Below are 20,197 nucleotides of genomic sequence, written 5' to 3'. Positions count from 1 at the left end.
ACAGCTTTTATTTCAGGCATTTACTCGTATGATTTCAGTTTATATGAAGTTGATATTAGGAATAATACTTCACCTTTTATTATAATCTTAATGTTTGGTACAGAAATTATATGGCAGACTATTTTGAGGGAATTTTTTTTTTCACATTGAGAGGCAAGATAGTGTTTTGGGCTGTGAGGTCCAAAAGGTAAAATCAAGGATACTATGTAGGTACTTACATAATCATTTAAAATATAAACATTTTAAAAAAGTAAAAACCATTCTAAGGTCATGAGTGGTAAAACAGAACAGCCAGCCAGCCAGCCGGCTAGTTTTGACCCATGGGCTGTAGTTTGTTAAACCCTTCTCTAAACGAATCATAATAGCTAGAGCATGTTGGAGGTATTTGAAACAAAACTCTGTTCAAAGTTGTAGAATCTATCTATAGATTGTATAATCATTTTTTTTAGCTATTTGCCTGCAGGTGTGGAGCGGTGGTGGGGTGACCTTCATATTCGTAAAGGATAAAAGAAAATATTTCAACTTGTGTTAGTAAGAGGGACTAACCTTTTATACATTAAAAATCTTTAGTGGTTTGTCCTTTGCTCGCTTTAAAACTTGGTAAGCTACTGCCCTCTTGTGGGAAGCCTATGTCATAGTGCTGCTTTGTTGCCTTTATTTCTCTGCTCTCTGATAGACGCAGCCACACACTCCAAATGATCTCTCTTGGAGAAGACGCCGTGACACTTAATTATTACTCTAACAGGTTAATCATAGCTGTGGCTTCTTCATATCAGTGATGGCTACAACGCATTTCTGAAAGGAGCAGAACAAATGCATTTTGAAACTTCCCTCATATGCAGCAGACTTGTTTGGTTCTCTTATGGCCCACCTTTCACAACTGGTCTTGCATACACATAAAAAAGGCCTGTGTTTTATTAACTACATTTAAGTTTTAGAGAACGAGTGAAATTTTGAAGACAGATATGCGAAGAGTATGGGTAAATAGTTAAATGTTACTAAGCTTTTACAAATCAAATTCTTATGCTTTTCCTTTTTTAATGGATCTTGGAGTAGAGTTTTGTTTTTTTAACTTTTTAGTTTTGAAAAAATTACAGAAATATCAGGCCGTTGCAAAGATAGTACAGAGAGGTCTCATGTGCTCTTCACCCATTTTTCCACGTGGTTATATCTTATGTATCAATAATTATAGTATAATATCAGAATGGAAATTATCAGTTAGTATAATGTGTGTGTTTAGTTCTATGTCATTTTATCATGTGTAGACTCATGTAACCAGGACAGCAATTAAGATACAGAATTATTCCGTCACCACAAAGATCTCTTTCATAACACCCTCTAATAGTCACCTCCACCATCACTGACCCCTGGAAACCACTAATCTTTTTATCATTTCTATCATTTTGATGTTTTGAGAATGTTATATAAACAGAGTCATACAATATGTAACCATTTGAGATTGGATTTTTTTCACTCAGGACAATGCTTTTGAAATACTGGTTCGTATTAATAATTTGCTCCTATTTTATTGCTGACTAATATTCTGTGGTATGGATATACCACAGTTTATCCATCACCTTTTGTCCTCAACCAGACAATTTCAGTGCTTCTAATTTGGGCTGTTATTGATAAAGCTGCTATGAACAGTCATATAGAGATTTTTGAATTTCGAATGCATCTTTATTTCTCTGTAATAGAATGCCCAGAAGCTCTGGGTTGTGTGGTAAGTGTGATGTTTAATTTTGTAAGAAACTGCCAAACATTGTCCAGAGTGACTGCTCCATATTACATTCCTACCAGCAGTGCATGAGAGATCCAATTTCTCTGTATATTTACCTGCATTTGGTATTGTCACTATTTTTTATTTTAGTTCTAATAGGTGTGTAGTGGTATCTCAATTATCTGTCCCTTATGTCTAGTGATGTTGAACATCTTTTAATGTGTTTTTTTCCCACCTGTATATTCTCTTCAGTGAAATATCTATTCATGTCTCTTGTCCATTTTCTAATTGGATTGTTTGGTTTTTTACTGCTGAGTTTTGAGTTCTTTTAATATATTCTAGGTATGCATCCTGTTGTCAGATATGTGGTTTGTAACTGTTTTCTTCCAGTCTGTAGCTTGTCTTTTCATTCCACTTACCAGGGTCTTTTGCAGAACCAAAGTTATTAATTTTAGTAAAGTCCAATTTATCAATGTTCTTCTTTTATGGGTTATGCTTTATTGTTTGTTTATGGATTGGTGTTATGCCTAAGAACTTTTCAACAAGCCCTAGTTTTCAAAGATTTTTCTCTACATTATCTTCTAAAATTTTTATAGCTTTATGTTTTACATATGAATCTGTGATCCATTCTACATTAAGTTTTGAACGAAGTATGAGATTCAGAGTAAGGGTCAATTTTTTGGCCTGTGGATATCCACTTGCTTCATTACAGTTTGTTGAAATGACTATCCTTTCTCCATTGACTTGCTTTTCCTCCTTTGGTAAAAAATAAGTTGGCCATACTTCCACTAGTACATTTCTTTGTTCCACTGGTCCACTTCTTGTTCTCTCTTTGTTCCATTGATCTGTGTATCTATTCCTCCACCAACACCACATGCTGTTGATTATACTAGTTATGGAATAAGTCTTGAAATGAGGTAGAATGATGCCTCCAACTTTACTCTTTTTTTTTTTTCCAAAATTGTTTTTAGCTACTTTAGTTTATTTGCCTTTGTATATGACATTTTAGAATAATCTTGCCTCTATCTACAGAAAACCTTGTAGGAATTTTGTTAGGAATTTTGTTAAACCTATATGTTAATTTATGGAGAATTGACCATCTTTACAATGTTGAATCTTTCAGTCCATGAGTATGACATGTTTCATTTATTTATATCTTCTTTCATATCTTTCATCACCATTTTGTGGTTTTCAGCATAAGGTCCTACACATGCTTTATTAGGTTTAGACCTAAGCATCCCCCCTTTTATTGAGCAATCATAGATGACATTGTGTTTTTAATTTCAGTTTCCTTGTGTTCATTAGTATATTGACACCCAATTGATTTTTATATGTTGATCTTGTATCTTGTAATGTTGCTGAATTATTACTTCCAAGAGGTTTTTTTGTTTTTGTTTTTGCTTCCTTGGGATTATCCAAACATGCAGATGACAAACATGCCATCTGCAAATAGGGACAGGTTTGTTTTCTTCCTTTCCAATCTATATGCCTTCATTTCCTTTTCTTGGAAGTCGGTTAGGACTTGCAAGACTGTGTTGGTTAATAGTGGTGAGAGCAGCCATCCTGGACTTGTTCCCAATTTTAGAGGAAAAGCCTTCAGCCTTTCACCACTGAGTATGATGTTACGCAGTAGTTTTTTTGTAGATTTTTTTTTTTTTTTAAATCAGTGTGAGGAAGTTCCCCTCTATTACTACTTTTCTGAGACTTTTTATCATGAACGGTTGTTGAATTTTGTCAGATGCATTTTCTGCATTGAGATGATCATCTGATTTTTCTTAAGCCTGTTAATATATAGTGGATTACATTAACTGTTCAAATAATTAACCTTTCATCCTTAGACTAAACCTGACTTAGTCATGGCTTATGATAATTTTTAAAAAATATACTGGTGAATTCAATTTACTAATGTTTTGTTAAGGATTTTTGCCTGTATTTTAATGAGGCTTATTGGTTTGTTGTTTTCTTGTAGGTTTTGGTATCATTGTAATACTGGCTTTGTAGAATAAATTGAGAAGTATACCCTTCACTTGTGTTTTTGGAAAGAGTTTGTGTAGAGTTGGTATTAATCCTTTTTTTAAAAACATTTGGTAGACGTCTCCACTGAAACTCTCTGGGCTTTGGAGATTTTGGGGGTGGGGGGAGTTTATAAACAAATTCAATATTTTTCATAGTTATAGGACTATTTAAATGACCTGTTTCACAATGGATGAGTTGTGTTAGTTTGTACTAGCTCAGGAATTGGTCCAGTTCATCTAAGTTGTCAAATTTACATGTGTGGAGTTGTTCATAGTATTCCTTTATTATCCTTTTGCTATGTGCAGGGTCTGTAGGGACATCCCATTTCATTCTTTTTTTTTTTTTTAATATATTTTTGGCTGCGTTGGGTCTTTGTTGCTGCACATGGGCTCTCTCTAGTTGCGGCAAGTAGGAGCTACTCTTGCGGTTCACGGCCTTCTCAGTTGCGGCGTGCAGGCCCTAGGGTGCATGGGCTTCAGTAGTTGTGGCGCGTGGCCTCAGTAGTTTGTGGCACATGGGCTTAGTTGCTCCACGGCATGTGGGATCTTCCTGGGCCAGGGATCGAACCTGTGTTCCCTGCATTGGCAGGCGGATTCTTAACCACTGCGCCACCAGGGAAGTCCCCGTTTCATTCTTGATATTGGTGATTTGTGTCTTTTTTTTCTCTGTCAGTCTTATTAAAGGTTTGTTAATTTTATTGACCTTTCCAAAGAACCAGCTTTTTGTTTCATTGATTTTTCTCTATTTTTCTCTTTTCAGTTCCCTTGATTTCTGCTCTTTTTAATTTCTTTCCTTCTGCTTGCTTTAGGTTTCTTTTTAGTTTTGTGAGATGAGAGCTTAGGTTATTAATTTGAAACTTTCTTTTTAAATGTGGGCACTTAGTGCTATAAATTCCTTAATCTCAGTACTCTTTTAGCTATGCCTCACAAATTTTAATAAGCTGTGTTTTCAATGTGTTTTTTAAATTCACTTCAGACTTCTTTGACCCATAGATTATTTAGACATATATTGCTTAGTTTCCAAGTGTTTGGTGATTTTCCTATTATCTTTGATTTTGATTTCATTGTGGTCAGAGACAAATTTGGTATGAGTTCAATTCTTTTAAATTTGTTGAGGTTTACTTTATGGCCCACGGTAAGGTCTATCATAGTATATGCTCCATGGGTACTTGAAAAGAATGTGTATTTTGCTGTTGTTGGGTAGAATGTTCTTTAAATGTCAATTAGACCATGTTGGTTAATGCTGCTGTTGAATTCTTCTATACCCTTTGTAATTTTCTGTCTATCAGCTGTTGAGAGGGGTATTGCCATGTCCAACTGTAACTGTAGATTTGTCTGTTTCTCCTGTCAGTTCTATCTGAGTTTGCTTCACATATTTTATATCTTGATTGCTTGGTATTTTAATTGATGTTAATATAGCCACTCCTGCTTTCTTTTGTTTAAATAGCTTTATTGAGATACAGCTCATATACCATACAATACATTCATTTAAAGTATACAGCCAGTGGTTTTTAGTGTATTCAGAGATGTGTGCAACCATCACCACAGTCAGTTCTAAAACACCATCATACCTCAGAAAGAAATGCTGTGTCCTTTAGCTATTGCCCTCCTGTTCCATTCCCATCCCATTCTACTTTGTCTCCCCTCCCCTCCGACCAGCCCTAAGTAACCACCAGATTTACTTTCTGTCTCTATAGATTTACCTATTTTGGAAATTCTATATAGATAGTATTATATAATATGTAGATTTTTTGTGTGATCAGCTTCTTCACTTAGAATAGTGTTTTCAAAGTTCATCCATGTATCAGTACTTCATTCCTTTTTATGGCTGAATAATATTCGATTGTACAGATATGTCACATTTTATCCATTCATTAGTTTGTCAACTTCTGGGCTGTTTCTACTTGTTTCTTGTAGACAGCATGTAGTTGGGTCTTATTTTAATCCACCGTGCCAGTTTATCTTTTCATTTGATATGTTTGAACTATTTATATTTATTATAATTATTGACATGGTAGGGCTTAAGCCTGCCATTTTATTCTTTTTTTTGAGAAAATTGTTCTCTCGTATTTGAAAACGTATTACATGATTCAACAAAAACATCACACACATCATTGACAGACAAGAGAAGTTCCAACATATGTCTTTATTGCTCAATGTTTCAGCTTTTTCTTACTTTGTCTTACTCTTTAAATGAAATAGCATCCAACTTTTGTATTAGAATTTTACTCATTCATCACTTGCAACCGTAGGTTAAGCACAGATGAGTTATATGAAAATCACCTAACACATTCTGTGAGAATCAGTGGCTAAGTGAAATTTATAATAAAGTATATACTTTATTAGTTGTAAAATGTGTGCTACAGATCCTTTCTGTCAGTAAAATTTATAATAAACTTACGTCATTGGTTGGGAATGTAATTATTCATAATAGGTAAGAGATAGAAACAATCTAAATGTCTGTTGATGGATGGATAAAGAATAGATAGATAGATAGATGGTATCATATACGAATACGGTTGTGTGTGTTCACACATATGCAACTCCCCCCTCTCCACCAACCTCAACCCAACCTCAATGATTGTTAATCATTGAACAGCACATCACTGTGAATTTTTAGAATAAAAGGTACCTACAATTTTAGTTTAATAATTCTAATTCAACAGACTGAACTGATAACAAGCAAATGTTTTATTCATACCTTCTGTTTCACAGTATTTATTATCTTTATGTCATGGTCTATGAGCTGCTAGTGGTTGATTACCACAGAATGACATTACAAGTCTTATGGTTAGATGCAGTAATTATATGAATACAATATTCCTTCTTCTGGGTATTGAGAAATTTTGCCTTGGTAATCACTAAGAGAATGTTCACAATTAAGTTAAATTCTTCTTGCTCTCAGATTATAAAAAATTTTAGTAGCATCTCGCTTCTGTTTCATGTCACATTGATATTGTAGAAGGTAGAAAAGAGGTTACCCTTGTTTGTTCCCTTGAGGATGGTGCAGACCATGTGCATAATGTCCACATGTTTGAAGGATTTTCTAAAATGGTATTTCGTAACCTGACACACAGAGCAGCAAGAAATAGTCTAGTATTTCGGCACTAATACTTTGTAATATATATTTCTATTCATGAAATCTTATTTAAGAACATAGCTTTAAAATTATTCAATGTTAGACTGTCTTCTCTGACTTGGTAGAGACCTTTCAGTCTCCACTGCAGTACTAAACAATTGTACGTATATATAACATCCCCAACTTTTTTATTTTGTCATGGATGGCTTTATTTCTTTAATGTATGTTTATGTTCAGTATCTAATTCTAAATTTGTCTTGACTTTCCCCCTTCAGTTTAATGAGTGGTGTTAAGAATAATGTTGGAAGAGGGATCAATGTTGCCTTGGTAAATGGTAAGAATAATTATTTTAGCTTATGAATGTACTCAGTGTATATTCATATGTCCCAAAGTAAAATGCACTCTAATATCAAGAGATCAGGTGAGAAAGAGCCAGGCTTGACATTAAAACCCTCCCCACACCCTCCCAAAACACCAACTGTAGGTCGAGACTCTGCATCTCAGTATTTATAGCGTGCTTTCTTGGAAGCATCCAGCTTGCTGTCCAGTGAGTAGAGAACTTCCCATGAGATTGTCAGGATACAACCAATCTAACATTAAATTGATGAATCCTTGCTGCAGATTTTGGAATCCTAACATAATATAGATGGACGTGAATGAGGGTTTATAGAATGACAGAGCGTGGTGGACTACTGGATGGGGTGTGGGGCTGAGTGAAGAGTAGGAGTCGATTGTAATTTTTCAGTATCGTCCACGTTGAATCCTGAACATCTCGAGTGTTCTTGCAAAATCACATCTGAAAGTATGAACCCGTGAAGTGAGACTCAACTGCATACTCGTCTTCTCTTTCTGGGACAGTCACCCTTGTAAATCTGTATAGGGTGATTATAAACCACAGCCACCTTCTCCAGTTCACAGTGTAGGAAAATATTGTTTACTTCTTTCACAAGAGATACATTTTTGTGTTTCTACTTTCTTCATTTTCTTAGCTATAAAATGTTCTATACGTATTTGTCTATTTAATTGATAGCAAAAAAAATTTTTTCAAAGGGAATTAGATACAGATTATTTATTTGAAAGATGGCTTTGACAATAGAAAATAGCATGGATTCATGGTTTTTTTTTTTAAAGGTTTATGTATTTTGGGGTAATTTTAAAATAAGGGAAGATGGTAACACATACGGATGAAAAATATCTAACTTCCAGTGATCTACAGTCAACAGTGAACTTCTGTTTGCTACTCTTCAGCTTACAAGATTAGTGAGAAAGTCCTATTCAAAAAATACCCTTTTAGAAAAAATTTTCAGATGCATACAGTTCAAATTTTAAGTATTTGTCATAATAATTCTTTCTCTGCTAATGAATTCACATCAGTCATTGGATAAGATCATTTGTCTTATATAGTGTAGAGTATATTTCAGTTGCATAATTTGCTATGAATTCAATCTCTTTCAGGAAAAACAGGAGATCTAATAGACACCAGATATTTTGACATGTGGGGAGGAAGTAAGTATGAATAACATATAAGTGTTCTGTTGCTGGCACTGAATCACATCAATATAATGTAGCCCATTAATGAGAAAATAATGGTACTAATTTTGTGTTAGTTCATTTTATTACTCTTTCTTTTCACTGAATGTCTAGCTGTATTTAAGTGATCAGTCATACTGCATACAGTTTGCTTTTTATAAAAATTGTTGGTGATGTGTAATTAAGAGCAATAATATCACAATTGAGATTTTAAAAAAATCTGAGTCCTGCTTTTTGCAGGACAACTAATTCAAAGCTTCGGGCTCTTTTAGGTTTCTGCCTGAAATTTCTCAAAAAAAGAATAAGTAATTTGAAGAAGGACATAACCAGTGTAAGCATTCTTAGCTGACTGAATTGATTTCGTTTCATATGATTTTTCAGTCTCAAAACTAAGTTTATAACCAGGATGATTATTCAAGTAGATGAATATTTGAGAGAAGGAATGGAATTTCCTTTCTGGTTTACTGGACTAAGAACAATCCACAGATGATCTTCCTAAGTTGGAAGTTCCTCAAGGAGCAGGTGGAAGTTAGTCACCAGCATGCAGAGGGAAGGAACTGGCACCTCGAAGAAGGATGTGCCTGAGAGAAGGAAGGCCAGCACTGATTTAGCTTCTGATTCTTTTCTAAGTCGAGGCTCTCCCCCGCACCTCCGCATTCTCATCCGCTTTGTATATTCCCTGGAAGCCAGCAGTTGTTAGGCTTCCTGAAATTTATCTTGTTTTCAGACCATTCAGCTTTTCTAATATTTCTTCAGCTTGTAATGAGATAATGCATTATTATTTATTTTTTAAATGAGATCAGAAGAACTTTGCATAGCTGTCAAAACTGTGTAAACTTAAAATGTACCATCAGTTTTAGATACTAAAGGCGTAATTGGTTCTACCAAAATTTATTGCATGGAATAACTCTTATGAAACTATTGTCGAAATCACTCATGTGACCAGAAGCTCTGGTATTTCATCTCAGGTGGATTAACTACTGCTAAAAATACTCCTCAAATTAAGAAGAAGTTGTAAATTACTGCCATCTTTGGATTTAAATTGAAGTGATTTGTTAGCTGCTCTGTTACATTTTTTCTGAATTAAAAATGCTATTATTTTAAGATAGAATTCAGTTAGAGAAAATCTTTGGAATCTTTGCTGTGGAAAGAAACTGAGTAGATTTGAAGGAACCCAGTTTTGAAGTAGTATTAGACTTGGGGGCTGTAAGGAAACCTGACGTAAGGAGTTCAAGATGTAGAATAATATGCAGTACCTGATCAGCCTCTTTGGCATCATCAGTTTATTGTCACTGAAGTGGTGTTTAAGCCCTTCTGAATCTTGATATACTAGATGAAGCAGGTAAAGACTGCAATATTTACCTTAATTAGTTTGGCTTTTAGTGATAACTAACCTACATTCCTTCCCCTAGTTTATAGTAAGTAGATATGCCCAGGAGTTTCTTTAAATCAGTGTGTGTGTATACAGTTGTCCCTTGTATCTGCAGGGGACTGGTTCCAGGACCCTCCACGGATAACCCATAATCTGCATATGCTCAAGTTCCATAATTTGACCTCCATATCTGCAGTTATGCATCCGCAGATTCAACCAAGTGTGGGTTATGTGGTACTGTAGTACTTATTGAAAAACCATCTGCGTATAAGTGTTCAAGGGTCAAATGTATACATATTTATATAATTTTTTTTAAATTACAGATCCTTTTGTGCATTAAATAAAAGTTCTCTGTCTTCATTTTTAGAAAAGTATCTGTGCAAACAATTTGCCATGTACTCAGGGAGTCCATGAGCCTTTCTCCTGCTCCCCTAAATTTCTTACTTTAAATCATAAGTCATGCTTTAATATGACTTTGCTATGGTTTTTTCATTTAGCCCCTGGAATATCAGTATAAAAAACGTACAGGATGAATCAGGATTGGGAAATTTTAAGTTGATGGGAAACTTAATTTTTAACCTGTTCATAAGATTTGTCTTTCTTTTGGTTACTCTACGTTAGAAATTATTGATTTACAAGAACTTCATTTTTATATTACTATTAAGAGATTATCATGATGTTTACTCAGTCATTTAAAAAAAACCCCAAAAAACCAACCCTCAACCCTTTTTTTTTTTCAGATGTGGCCCCATTTATTGAGTTTCTGAAGGCCATACAAGATGGAACAATAGTCTTAATGGGAACATATGATGATGGAGCAACCAAGTATGTAAACTTAAAAATTTATGCAACTTTTCAGAGTTATAATTTATAATAATATAAGAAATACATTTTCAATGAAAACATTTATAATATAGAGCAAAATAATCCAGCTTTCAGATGAACACCATTAACATTTTTTTATTTTGCTTTCTTCTTTCTTGTATTTATTGTGATACATTGTTGTGAAATTAGAATCACGTTGTACATGAAGTTTGTTATACTCATTTATGTTCTGTTTTTAACAACTATATAGTTTTCTCTGACAATAATATTCTTCAGTAGCATTTTTTAATGGCATTTCCCGAAGTGTGTTCCGTGAACACTCTTTAAAGCTGTAATGGCTCTTTTAACCTTTTATCATGTTACGTTTCCAGGTCATTTTACCCTCCTGGTTGGATTTCTTGGGCATTCTCTAGGTGATTATTGTCTCTCTTAAAATGGTGCCCCAAGTTGGACATAGTGTTCCCAGATGTGGTCTGGCCAGTACAGGGTACAATGGAGATGGTAGCTCACCATGTTTGAGAAATTACGTTTAATATTCATGGAGACTAGTGTTGCATTCGTTTTCTTTTGGCAGTCACGTCACATTTTTGGTCAACTTAAATTCTCAGATCTTCTCATTTGATCTCAGATTTTTTTTTTTTTTTAAACCACTGCCAAGTCAGGTCTTCCTCCCCATTTCAGAACTTGCTTTTGTTTAATGTGAATGAAGGACTTTATATTCATATATCCTTGTTAAATTTAATTTTGCTGTTATTGGCCCACTTGGTCTCGATTCTGACATTTGTCCTATGAGGTTTCCATGGCCCAGGCTTCATACTCTCTCCAGAGTCTTTCAGGTGTCTAAATCTAAGTCATTGACAAACATGTTTACCACAGGCAGTGTGCCACCAGCTGGAGGCCGCCTCCAAGGGATTCATCTAGTCATCAACTGCAGACCTACTTTTCAGACAGTTTCCACTGTATCCTAAGAGCCATACCATTCAGTTGCTGTTTAATTGTTTTATTTTCTGAGACCATCAGATACTCACTTGAAATTCATGAACGATGCTAATTATAATACCCTGATCTACTGCCCCCAAACCTCTTCTAAATCTGAAATATATGAGATGGTGTTAACTTGGCTTTATTTATTCCTGCCTCCTTCCAGCTACTCCCTCTCTCTTTTTTTTTTTTTTTGTTAAATTTTTGGCCGCGTTGGGTCTTTGTTGCTGCGCACGGGCTTTCTCTAGTTGCAGCGAGCAGGGGCTACTCTTCGTTGCGGTGCACAGCCTTCTCATTGTGGTGGCTTCTCTTGTTGCAGAGCACAGGCCCTAGGCGCGCGGGCTTCAGTAGTTGTGGCTCACGGGCTCAGTAGCTGTGGCTCGTGGGCTCTAGAGCGCAGGCTCAGTAGTTGTGGCGCACAGGCTTAGTTGCTCCACAGCATGTGGGATCTTCCCGGACCAGAGCTCGAACCCATGTCCCCTGCATTGGCAGGTGGATTCTTAACCACTGCGCCACCAGGGAAGCCCTCCTTCTCTTTCTTTTCTTCTTCTTTGTGTAATACTCACAGGAGATCCATTCTAAAATTTCTACTCCATTCTAGAATTTGCTAGGAGTTAGAATTAGTTTGATTGGACCATTGTTTTTAAAATTTTCCTTGTCTTTTTTGAAAACTGGAATATTTAACTAACTTTTAATGTCTTAGCATCTTCATTTTCCATGATGCTTCTAAAATAACTGACATGACCTTGAAGACTTTATTAATAAGTTCCTTATGAATTTAAGTGTGTGACATGTGTGGGCCTGGAGGCTTAAATTTATTTTAAAGCACTTAATATGGACATTCCTGAACTACTTTTCCCTTTTTATGTTGACTGAAGAGTGTTTGCCTCCCTGGAAAAGACAGTTGTGCTTTGATCTTGATATTATATCATTCTTGTGAAACAGTGGGTCCCTTCATTATTTGTACTTGGTAGCAAAGTTCTCTCTGTGGCCTTCAGTGGTTGTATGAGTCACATCTCATTTTGAGCACTCAGGTCTTCCTGGTAGTAGTATTAAAAGTTTTGTCATTAGTAACATGATGTGCCTTGTATTTTTGCACACTTCCTTTTCTCAGTTTGAACCCATCACACAATGTAAGTGGACTCAGGGAGTTCAAACCCATGTTGTTCAAGGGTCAGTTGTATCTCCAAAATTAATGCTATGTATAAATATATTAGTTACACTACACTGCCTTTTAAAGAAGTGGGGCATTTTGATACCTACTGTATCAAATGCTCAAAATATTGGCTGTGTTGCATGGTTTTAAACTTCTTTTTAAAGCATGAAATCATCTTTTACTTACATAAAAGATATCAAAAAGGAATAATAAAAATCCCCTAGATTCTACATAGGCAGATTAGAAAACTTTAGAAATTATTGAGAAAGTTGTCTTGTTCTAAATCTATAGTTAGATATACATAGGGACATGCGGCAGGGCTGCCCAAGACCACCCCCAGGTTTGATGATTCACTGGGAGGAGTCACAGGACCCAGCATACAGACCTGCTCACTCACTGCTATGATTTGCTACAGCAAAAGGATACAAAGCAGAATCAGCAAAGGGGAGCTAGCAGAGAGCAAAGTCTGGAGGAAGCCAGGCTCGAGTTCCTCTCCCAAGTGGAGTGACACAGGACATGCTTAATTCCTCCAGCAACAAATTGTGACAAGACTATGAAATGCTGTCCACTAGGGAAGGTTATTAGAGACTCATGGCCCAGGGTTTTTACTGGGAGCTGGTCATGGAGGCACCCTCCGCCTTACATATCCCCAAATTCCAGACTCCCAGACAGAAAGTAGGTGTTGAGCATAAACTGTATTGTTTGTACAGTTTAGACACAGTGAATCATTCTGATCAGGTCTGTGAATGGGGGGAGCCTCCCCAAATCCAAGTTTCCAGATGCCAGCCAAGGACCAGTCTTGCTGTTAGGGCTTTCTAAGGCGTTTTAGTAACCCTTTTCTGCACAGGACCTAAGGGTGTTCTCATTGAAAAGTAAGGAAAGATTAACGGGATCAAAATGCAAAGCTGTTTCAAGTTGCTTCTAGATCTTTGGCTAAATTGGCGTAGTTTATTCATACCAATCAAAATGACCACTTCTGAAATTTAGACGTACAGAAGGAAAAATGACTGCCCTTCAATATATTTAATTGATGTAAAAATTTTTAGATAAGAAAAAAATTTATGTACTTCTGGCTGGGGGCCAGGCCTGCGTTTGGATAACCACCTACCTTGCAAGCAGTTTTTGTGTATGAAGCAATCACTTGGCATTTGTGAACCTAACATTCATGAGCAACCCGAAGCCTGTGAGATGCAATTTGTGATTTTTCTGAGATGTAACTGAATCAAGCCCTGAGGCTTTCCTCCAGGAGGTTGTCATTACGCTGCCCAGTAAGCCTGACCTCTGTACTTCAACACCATTTGTTCTCGATAAAGCAGCAAAACTCACTACTAGTACTGATGATGCAAGTAAAATATTCTAATTAAGCCAGAAATAAAACATTTGGATAAACTAAGGAGTAGAATATGATGGTCTGCAGATCCATGACATCCTAACATGATTTAGAAACAAGAAAACAGGGTTCAGACAATACTTTCTGGGAATGTCCCTCTAACATACAAGTTGCTTATCAGATGAGCAGACGAATGGAAGTGATAGCTAATTCATGTAAGGACGGGTACAGGAAGCACAGCTACAGACAGACTTTGGGGAGAAAGCCAGACGTGGGTACATGTGGTTCTCTGTGAAGGTCTCAAAATCTTCAGAGACTGAGACTTCACTGGTCCCACAGCCATTTCATTTATTTTTATTTCCCTTGATTATAAAGACATCGCTTTATATAGATGAGTCTGAAAGGCTAAATATTCCAGGGCTGCCCCTGATTTTCTCACTGATTCTCGTGAACTTCCCCCAGGAGGACAGCAGTGCCCAAGCTATGGTTAAAACAGCTCCACTGCCCCATGGATGTGGTTTGTATAATTGTGGAAGGCTAATAACATTGTAGCTCTTTCCTGTTTTATGAAGCTTTTTTTAACATAAAATATACCGTTTATCTTCAAGTAAGTTACATTAGAACTGTTGCGCCTCATGTTTCTTTCATTTATCCATTAAAGGAGCCAGCTGATATTAGCATGGGGTGCTTCAAAGAAGGCTGCAGGATAAACAGGCGCCTTCCACTGGCCCTCCTGCTACTTTGCAGCCAGTGATCCTCCACTTACTTGCAAATATAAAACTTGCCTTGCCTCAGATTTTAGAAGAACAGACCTCTCTAATTGACCTATAAATGCCATCTTTGGGGTGATATAGAGGACTTACTGGCCAGATACCTGCACAGGTGTCCCTTAGTTATCTTTTTGTGTTTTTTTTTTTTTTTTTTTGGCTCTACAACCAGCACGTATCTTCTGAATTTCTTCTCCCTTTTGAGACAGAGGAGAGGTGGAGAATCACTCACAAAATCACTCACAAAATTCCTTAAAGGCATCTTTCAGTTAGCTGTTTCCCTTGCAGTTGCCTTTTGTCACTGCCCTTTCTTAGCCGCTATGTGGTTAATATTTTCATTTTTATTAAATAACCACTTGGCAGTTGTCTCTGAAGTAGAATTTATATCCCTATTCTCAAAATTCATTTTCTTTTAAATAAAACATCTGGTGTTAGAAACATCCAAATTTCTATCAACATTTACCTTTATTCTATTCAACTGTAATTTACAAAGGGTTTAGTGGAGATTCAAAGTGATTTTTAATTTTACAAAGATGTTGGTTGCTTCAGATCTTGGATTAACCTGAATAGGCACCTGCTGACTACAATTTCTCTTATTTATTTGATGGATGTAAATGAAAATGAATTGTTGTTGTGAAATAAAGACACCTAAAAGGCACTTCTAAATAGCATGAACTTGAAATTAATTTCTAGATTTCATGGCTTTCATCACTAAAGAATTCAAATAGGACTTCCCTGGTGGCACAGTGGTTAAGAATCCGCCTGCCAATGTAGGGGACTCAGGTTCGATCCCTGGTCCAGGAAGATCCCACATGCCTCGGAGCAACTAAGTCCGTGCACCACAACTACTGAGCCTGCACTCTAGACCCTGCGAGCCACAACTACTGAAGCCCTCATGCTCTTGGGCCCAGGCTCCACAGTAAGAGAAACCACCGCAATGAGAAACCCACGCACCACAACGAAGAGTAGCCCCTGCTCGCCGCAAGTAGAGAAAGCCCGTGCACAGCAACAAGGACCCCATGCAGCCAAAAAAAAAAAAAAAAATTCATTAAAAAAAAAAACTCAAATAGTAGGAATGTTACTCTGATAAAAAAATTTTTTTATGTTCTCTTATCTAAGCCAGCATTCTCTCTCATTTATTTCATGGTTGTATGTTAAGTATCCTAACTGTATCAGTATTACTTAAATAACATACAGGGCACTACATTTATTGAATTATTCTTTTCCTCCCTCTTTAAGACTCAATGATGAGGCCCGGCAGCTCATTGCTGAATTGGGGAGTACATCTATTACTCATCTTGGTTTTAGAGACAACTGGGTCTTCTGTGGTGGAAAAGGCATTAAGACAAAAAGCCCTTTTGAACAGGTTAGTGTCTTAGGCTTTCCTAATTAATGGACAAAAGCAATTGTGTGAAATCATGCAGTGCCTATTCCTATCCCAGTTATTTGAAACTTAGATAAAGCAGACATTAAATATGTTCATGTGTTTTTCATAGGTTCTTGGTAATCAAGTATTTGAAATAACCGTGGCACTATTTTGATTTTAAACTTAAAAATAGTCAATTCTGCATGAAAATTTTTTTCCTACATGACAATGCATTGGCATATGATTAGTTTTATCTTAAGCCTTTTAGGAAGTTGGTTATTAAAGACTTTAATTGAACTTTGGTTGCTGTAATCAATTAAGTTTAGAAATACTTTAGAACTTGGTAGAATGTAAACCTACTTTTGACTAACAAGTGATCCTTTAAAGACCATCTGCAGTGTTTTGTTCTTTCAGCTGTTCTTTGAAGGTCTGCTACTACATGCCAGATGCCAAGTGTTGCTCATTTAATATATTGAACAATAATTTACATGTTGATAGAAGTGTTACTGAAGTGAGTACGCATAAGTATGCTATTGCAGATATGCAGTTCGCTAAAATTCTAAAAACTGTATACTATGATTGTGTTCCAACAGCACATAAAGAACAATAAGGACACAAACAAATATGAAGGATGGCCTGAAGTTGTAGAAATGGAAGGATGCATCCCTCAGAAGCAAGACTGATGTGGAGAAAATTGAAGGCACCATACTTTCACTTGCTAATGGGAAAGCCCTAACCGAAAAACTACATGTAAATATTTTAAGAGCATGCAGCCATCTCGGTGTGTGCATGACCATTATCTCTTTTGATATCAGGATTATTTATTGCTAACGTAAATAGACATCTTTGTAAATAGTCATCATAATGAGCAAATCACTGAACCATTTCTAAGCACATCTCCCTAATGGTACAATGTTCAGACTACGATGATAATGGCATCTTTTAATTCTAAAAGCATTACACAATGGATAACTGAACAGATTTGAAAAATGTATTGATATATATACTAGTCGCTGTGAAAAATCTATCTTGGAATAATATGGGTTTTAGGGAGGAGACTTTGTTTTCTTTTATATATATATATGGCCTTTTGATGATAGTATCTTTTAAATTAAAAAGATATTGGGCTAGTTGTGTGTGTAATGTTACTTTACAGTCTGACTCCCCTGTTGTATTTCTTTTCTTAGTCTTTCTCTTTCCATCCCAAGAAACCTAGAAATAAAATATGAAAACTTGTATCAAATATGTGAAAAGCACAACAGAATTCTTCGTTTAATGTACACAGTAAAGAGGAAATATATGAATGTAGATGCATCAGGGCTGTAGCTTGCTGGATTTTGAGTTAATAGTGTGCATGAGTTGATTTTGCATAAGCTATAGAGTAAGACTGTGGGTGGGAGGGGCGGGCAACTCCGCAGAGCTGAGGAACCAGGCCAAGTCCCTTCCCCAGCCTTGGTAGGTCATTCAGGACAGCATGTCAGTATAGTTAGAGCAATACTGGCCTAAGTTTTCCTTATTTAAGTGTCATCAGCAATGACCAAGTGGTTTTGAAAGAGGCATGTTTTAATGTCACAATAATTTTGGATTGTAAACCAAGAAATTCTGTATTTACCTTCATCTAACTTCGTAAGAGTAATTTTTGCCCGAAAAGTTAACGACATATTTAGAAAGGTCCTGATTACTGATTGGGACTGATACTGTTTAAAAAAATAATTTTATTTGACACACAATGACTTTATACCCAATTCTACATAAAAATATAAGAGATCTACCTTTTCTTAACTTCAGATGTTCACAAAATGACTCAAGTTTTTAAAATATTTTTAGGGCATTAACTATTGTGTGTGAAGTATCTTAAACTGGAACATAAAAAATGTAACAATCAAACTTCTATTCCCAGTAAAAGGCAGCAGTTCAATTTTGGATCTAAATTTTAGATGACTTATATAAGAAAAACTAAAAGCAGTATTTTTTATTTTGCTGTAAACCAAGGTGGAAGTTATTCAGCTATTTCTTAAATATCAGTGAGTTTGGGGGTACTGTTTCTTCCCTCAAACTGAATGTAATTCATGAATAAATGCACCTTACACATCTAAACAATTTTTGTAAACTTTTCAGGTTTTTGGGGCTGATACGCTAAATCACGTTCAGCATGTGTGTTTTGACATTTAAAATACTTCCCTCAATTCTGTAAATTAAAAGAATGGCTATTTTACAGTTCCAGGGATTGTGAAGTAAGTGTTGCTTTTTTAAAAAATAATGAGAATAAATACTCTTGGTTTTGCATTGTGAATTTTTTTTGTATTATCTGGCAAAGTAATAATATGCCTGTAGAACTTCACACTGAGGTTTGTCAAGTGTGTATTGTACTGCTTAACATGCAAAATTAAAGTCATTCCTATGGGTAAACACACTAATATCCTCAGGAGATATCTTAACATGGATAGAATTTAAGTATCTAGACGGCAGGACATCCCTTTCAGGATAAGGACTATAACATGATAGCTTTGTAGAGGTGTATAAAATGCCAAAAGGAGGTATAAAGATTGGTTATGTAACTGCCTTCATGCAGTTTGCTATTGTTTCAATTCTGCCTTGTATACATTATGTCAACATAACTTTGGAAGCAATAATTTTACTGTATTTTATTTTCAGATAGCTTTTAAAAATCAGCATTGTAAATGCAGCAGTGTCATTTAATGTTCAGAATTTTCATTAAAATCAAAAATTTGGCATTGACACTTTGGTTTTTTAAATGGTGTTTAAGGACTTATGGATGTGTATTTTTTATTTGTAATCATAGAGGCTGTCCCAGGACAAGTATATTATAATAGGCCTGTTAAAATTCAGCAAAGACAGTAGGAAAATAAGTGATATGGGGAAATGAAAGGAAAATTGAGCCAGAATCTGTATATTCTTGACTTTAATTAAAGGTTATCACTGTTCTTTCTATATTGTATTTGTTTTGAAATGAATTAGCTGATATTTTATCATTTTTTGCCCGACGAAGCTCAATGCCTTTAGCCTGAAATGCACTTTTATATTTAGTGTATACAAATTATAAATAGGTTGACCCCCCCAAAAGATGATAGTTTAATTCAGTTTCATTGACACTTCCCATTCTTAAATGAAAGAATGAGAAATGTGCTATGTTCAGTTAGTAGAGCAGTTGAAAGTGGAAATGCATTTACAATAGTTTAAAAAATGAATATGAAAGGGAAAAATAATTGCTCGTGTTGATCAGGAAAATGATTTGCCACTTAACCTCTTCACCTGGGCCTTTGACAGCAATAAGTGCATGTAAATTAGGAGTTGTAGAATGAAGTACCAGATCTTACTTTTTCTAAAGCATTCCTCAGAAGCGTTCTTTGGCTGTCTCTTCCCAGGATGATTTTTCTGTTGTAGACTTGGTTTTTGATTGGCACATGCCAATGGCTAATCTCTGTTTCCCTCAAAGCTCCCTCAGCCTGGCCTCAGCCTCTACTATTGTCCCCATCTCCTTCCTTGAGGTTCCAGTGAAGTTAGATGGAGCAAAAAGCAGGCAGGCCTGGCCTGGGAGTATCAGGGAGCAGCAAAGGATGGTGTAGCCAGCCTGGTGAAAGCCCATCTGGAATCTAAGAGATGTCCTGTCCCAGAACCTTCCTCCAGTCCAGTGAGGGGCAGAGTACTGGAGGGCAGCTGTATTAAGGAAACACTTTCCACACTAAGATGACTCTTCTAGGAGTGCTCAGAAAGGAAGAGGGACTGCCAGCCCTTTGGGTAGAGACAGAAGAGAGGTTTCTCTTGGGTTTGTTCCATGGGTAGTTTATAAGCAAACGTTAACACAGCGAAGACAGTCTTCCCAGTACAGCTGGTTCACAGGTACAGCGGGCCGCCATCGCTAAGCTCCCTGTTCAGCTCTGCAGAAATCATGCCTACCACCTGAGTGTATTGACAATTGAAAGAACAAGTTGAAACTCAATTGGCAAAAGATACTCCCTTTATTAGGGAAAATTGATTTATGAACCTGCAAGCTTCTAATGTTCCGTATAATCATCCCATATTGTTTCACTTGAT

General features: G+C 36.1%; 1 protein-coding gene across 8 annotated transcripts in view; it reads left to right on the top strand.

The window, feature by feature from the left end:
* Nucleotides 1-18,880, top strand: part of FAM3C (FAM3 metabolism regulating signaling molecule C) — a 379,854-nt gene extending 360,974 nt beyond the window's left edge. For all 8 annotated transcript variants that reach the window (XM_079932258.1, XM_079932257.1, XM_079932259.1 and 5 more), the window contains 5 exons: nucleotides 7,090-7,148; nucleotides 8,270-8,320; nucleotides 10,457-10,541; nucleotides 16,015-16,141; nucleotides 16,735-18,880. In XM_079932258.1, the coding sequence (XP_079788384.1) occupies nucleotides 7,090-7,148; nucleotides 8,270-8,320; nucleotides 10,457-10,541; nucleotides 16,015-16,141; nucleotides 16,735-16,824 (412 nt within the window). In that variant the 3' untranslated portion in view covers nucleotides 16,825-18,880. The remainder of the gene's footprint in view (nucleotides 1-7,089; nucleotides 7,149-8,269; nucleotides 8,321-10,456; nucleotides 10,542-16,014; nucleotides 16,142-16,734) is intronic.
* The last annotated feature ends 1,317 nt before the right edge of the window (nucleotides 18,881-20,197 follow it).

This window comes from Stenella coeruleoalba (genome assembly GCF_951394435.1).
Source record: "Stenella coeruleoalba genome assembly, chromosome: 9".
Taxonomy (NCBI): Eukaryota; Metazoa; Chordata; class Mammalia; order Artiodactyla; family Delphinidae; genus Stenella; species Stenella coeruleoalba.
Note: the sequence above shows the minus strand (reverse complement) of the source record. Positions and strands in the feature narration are given on the sequence as shown.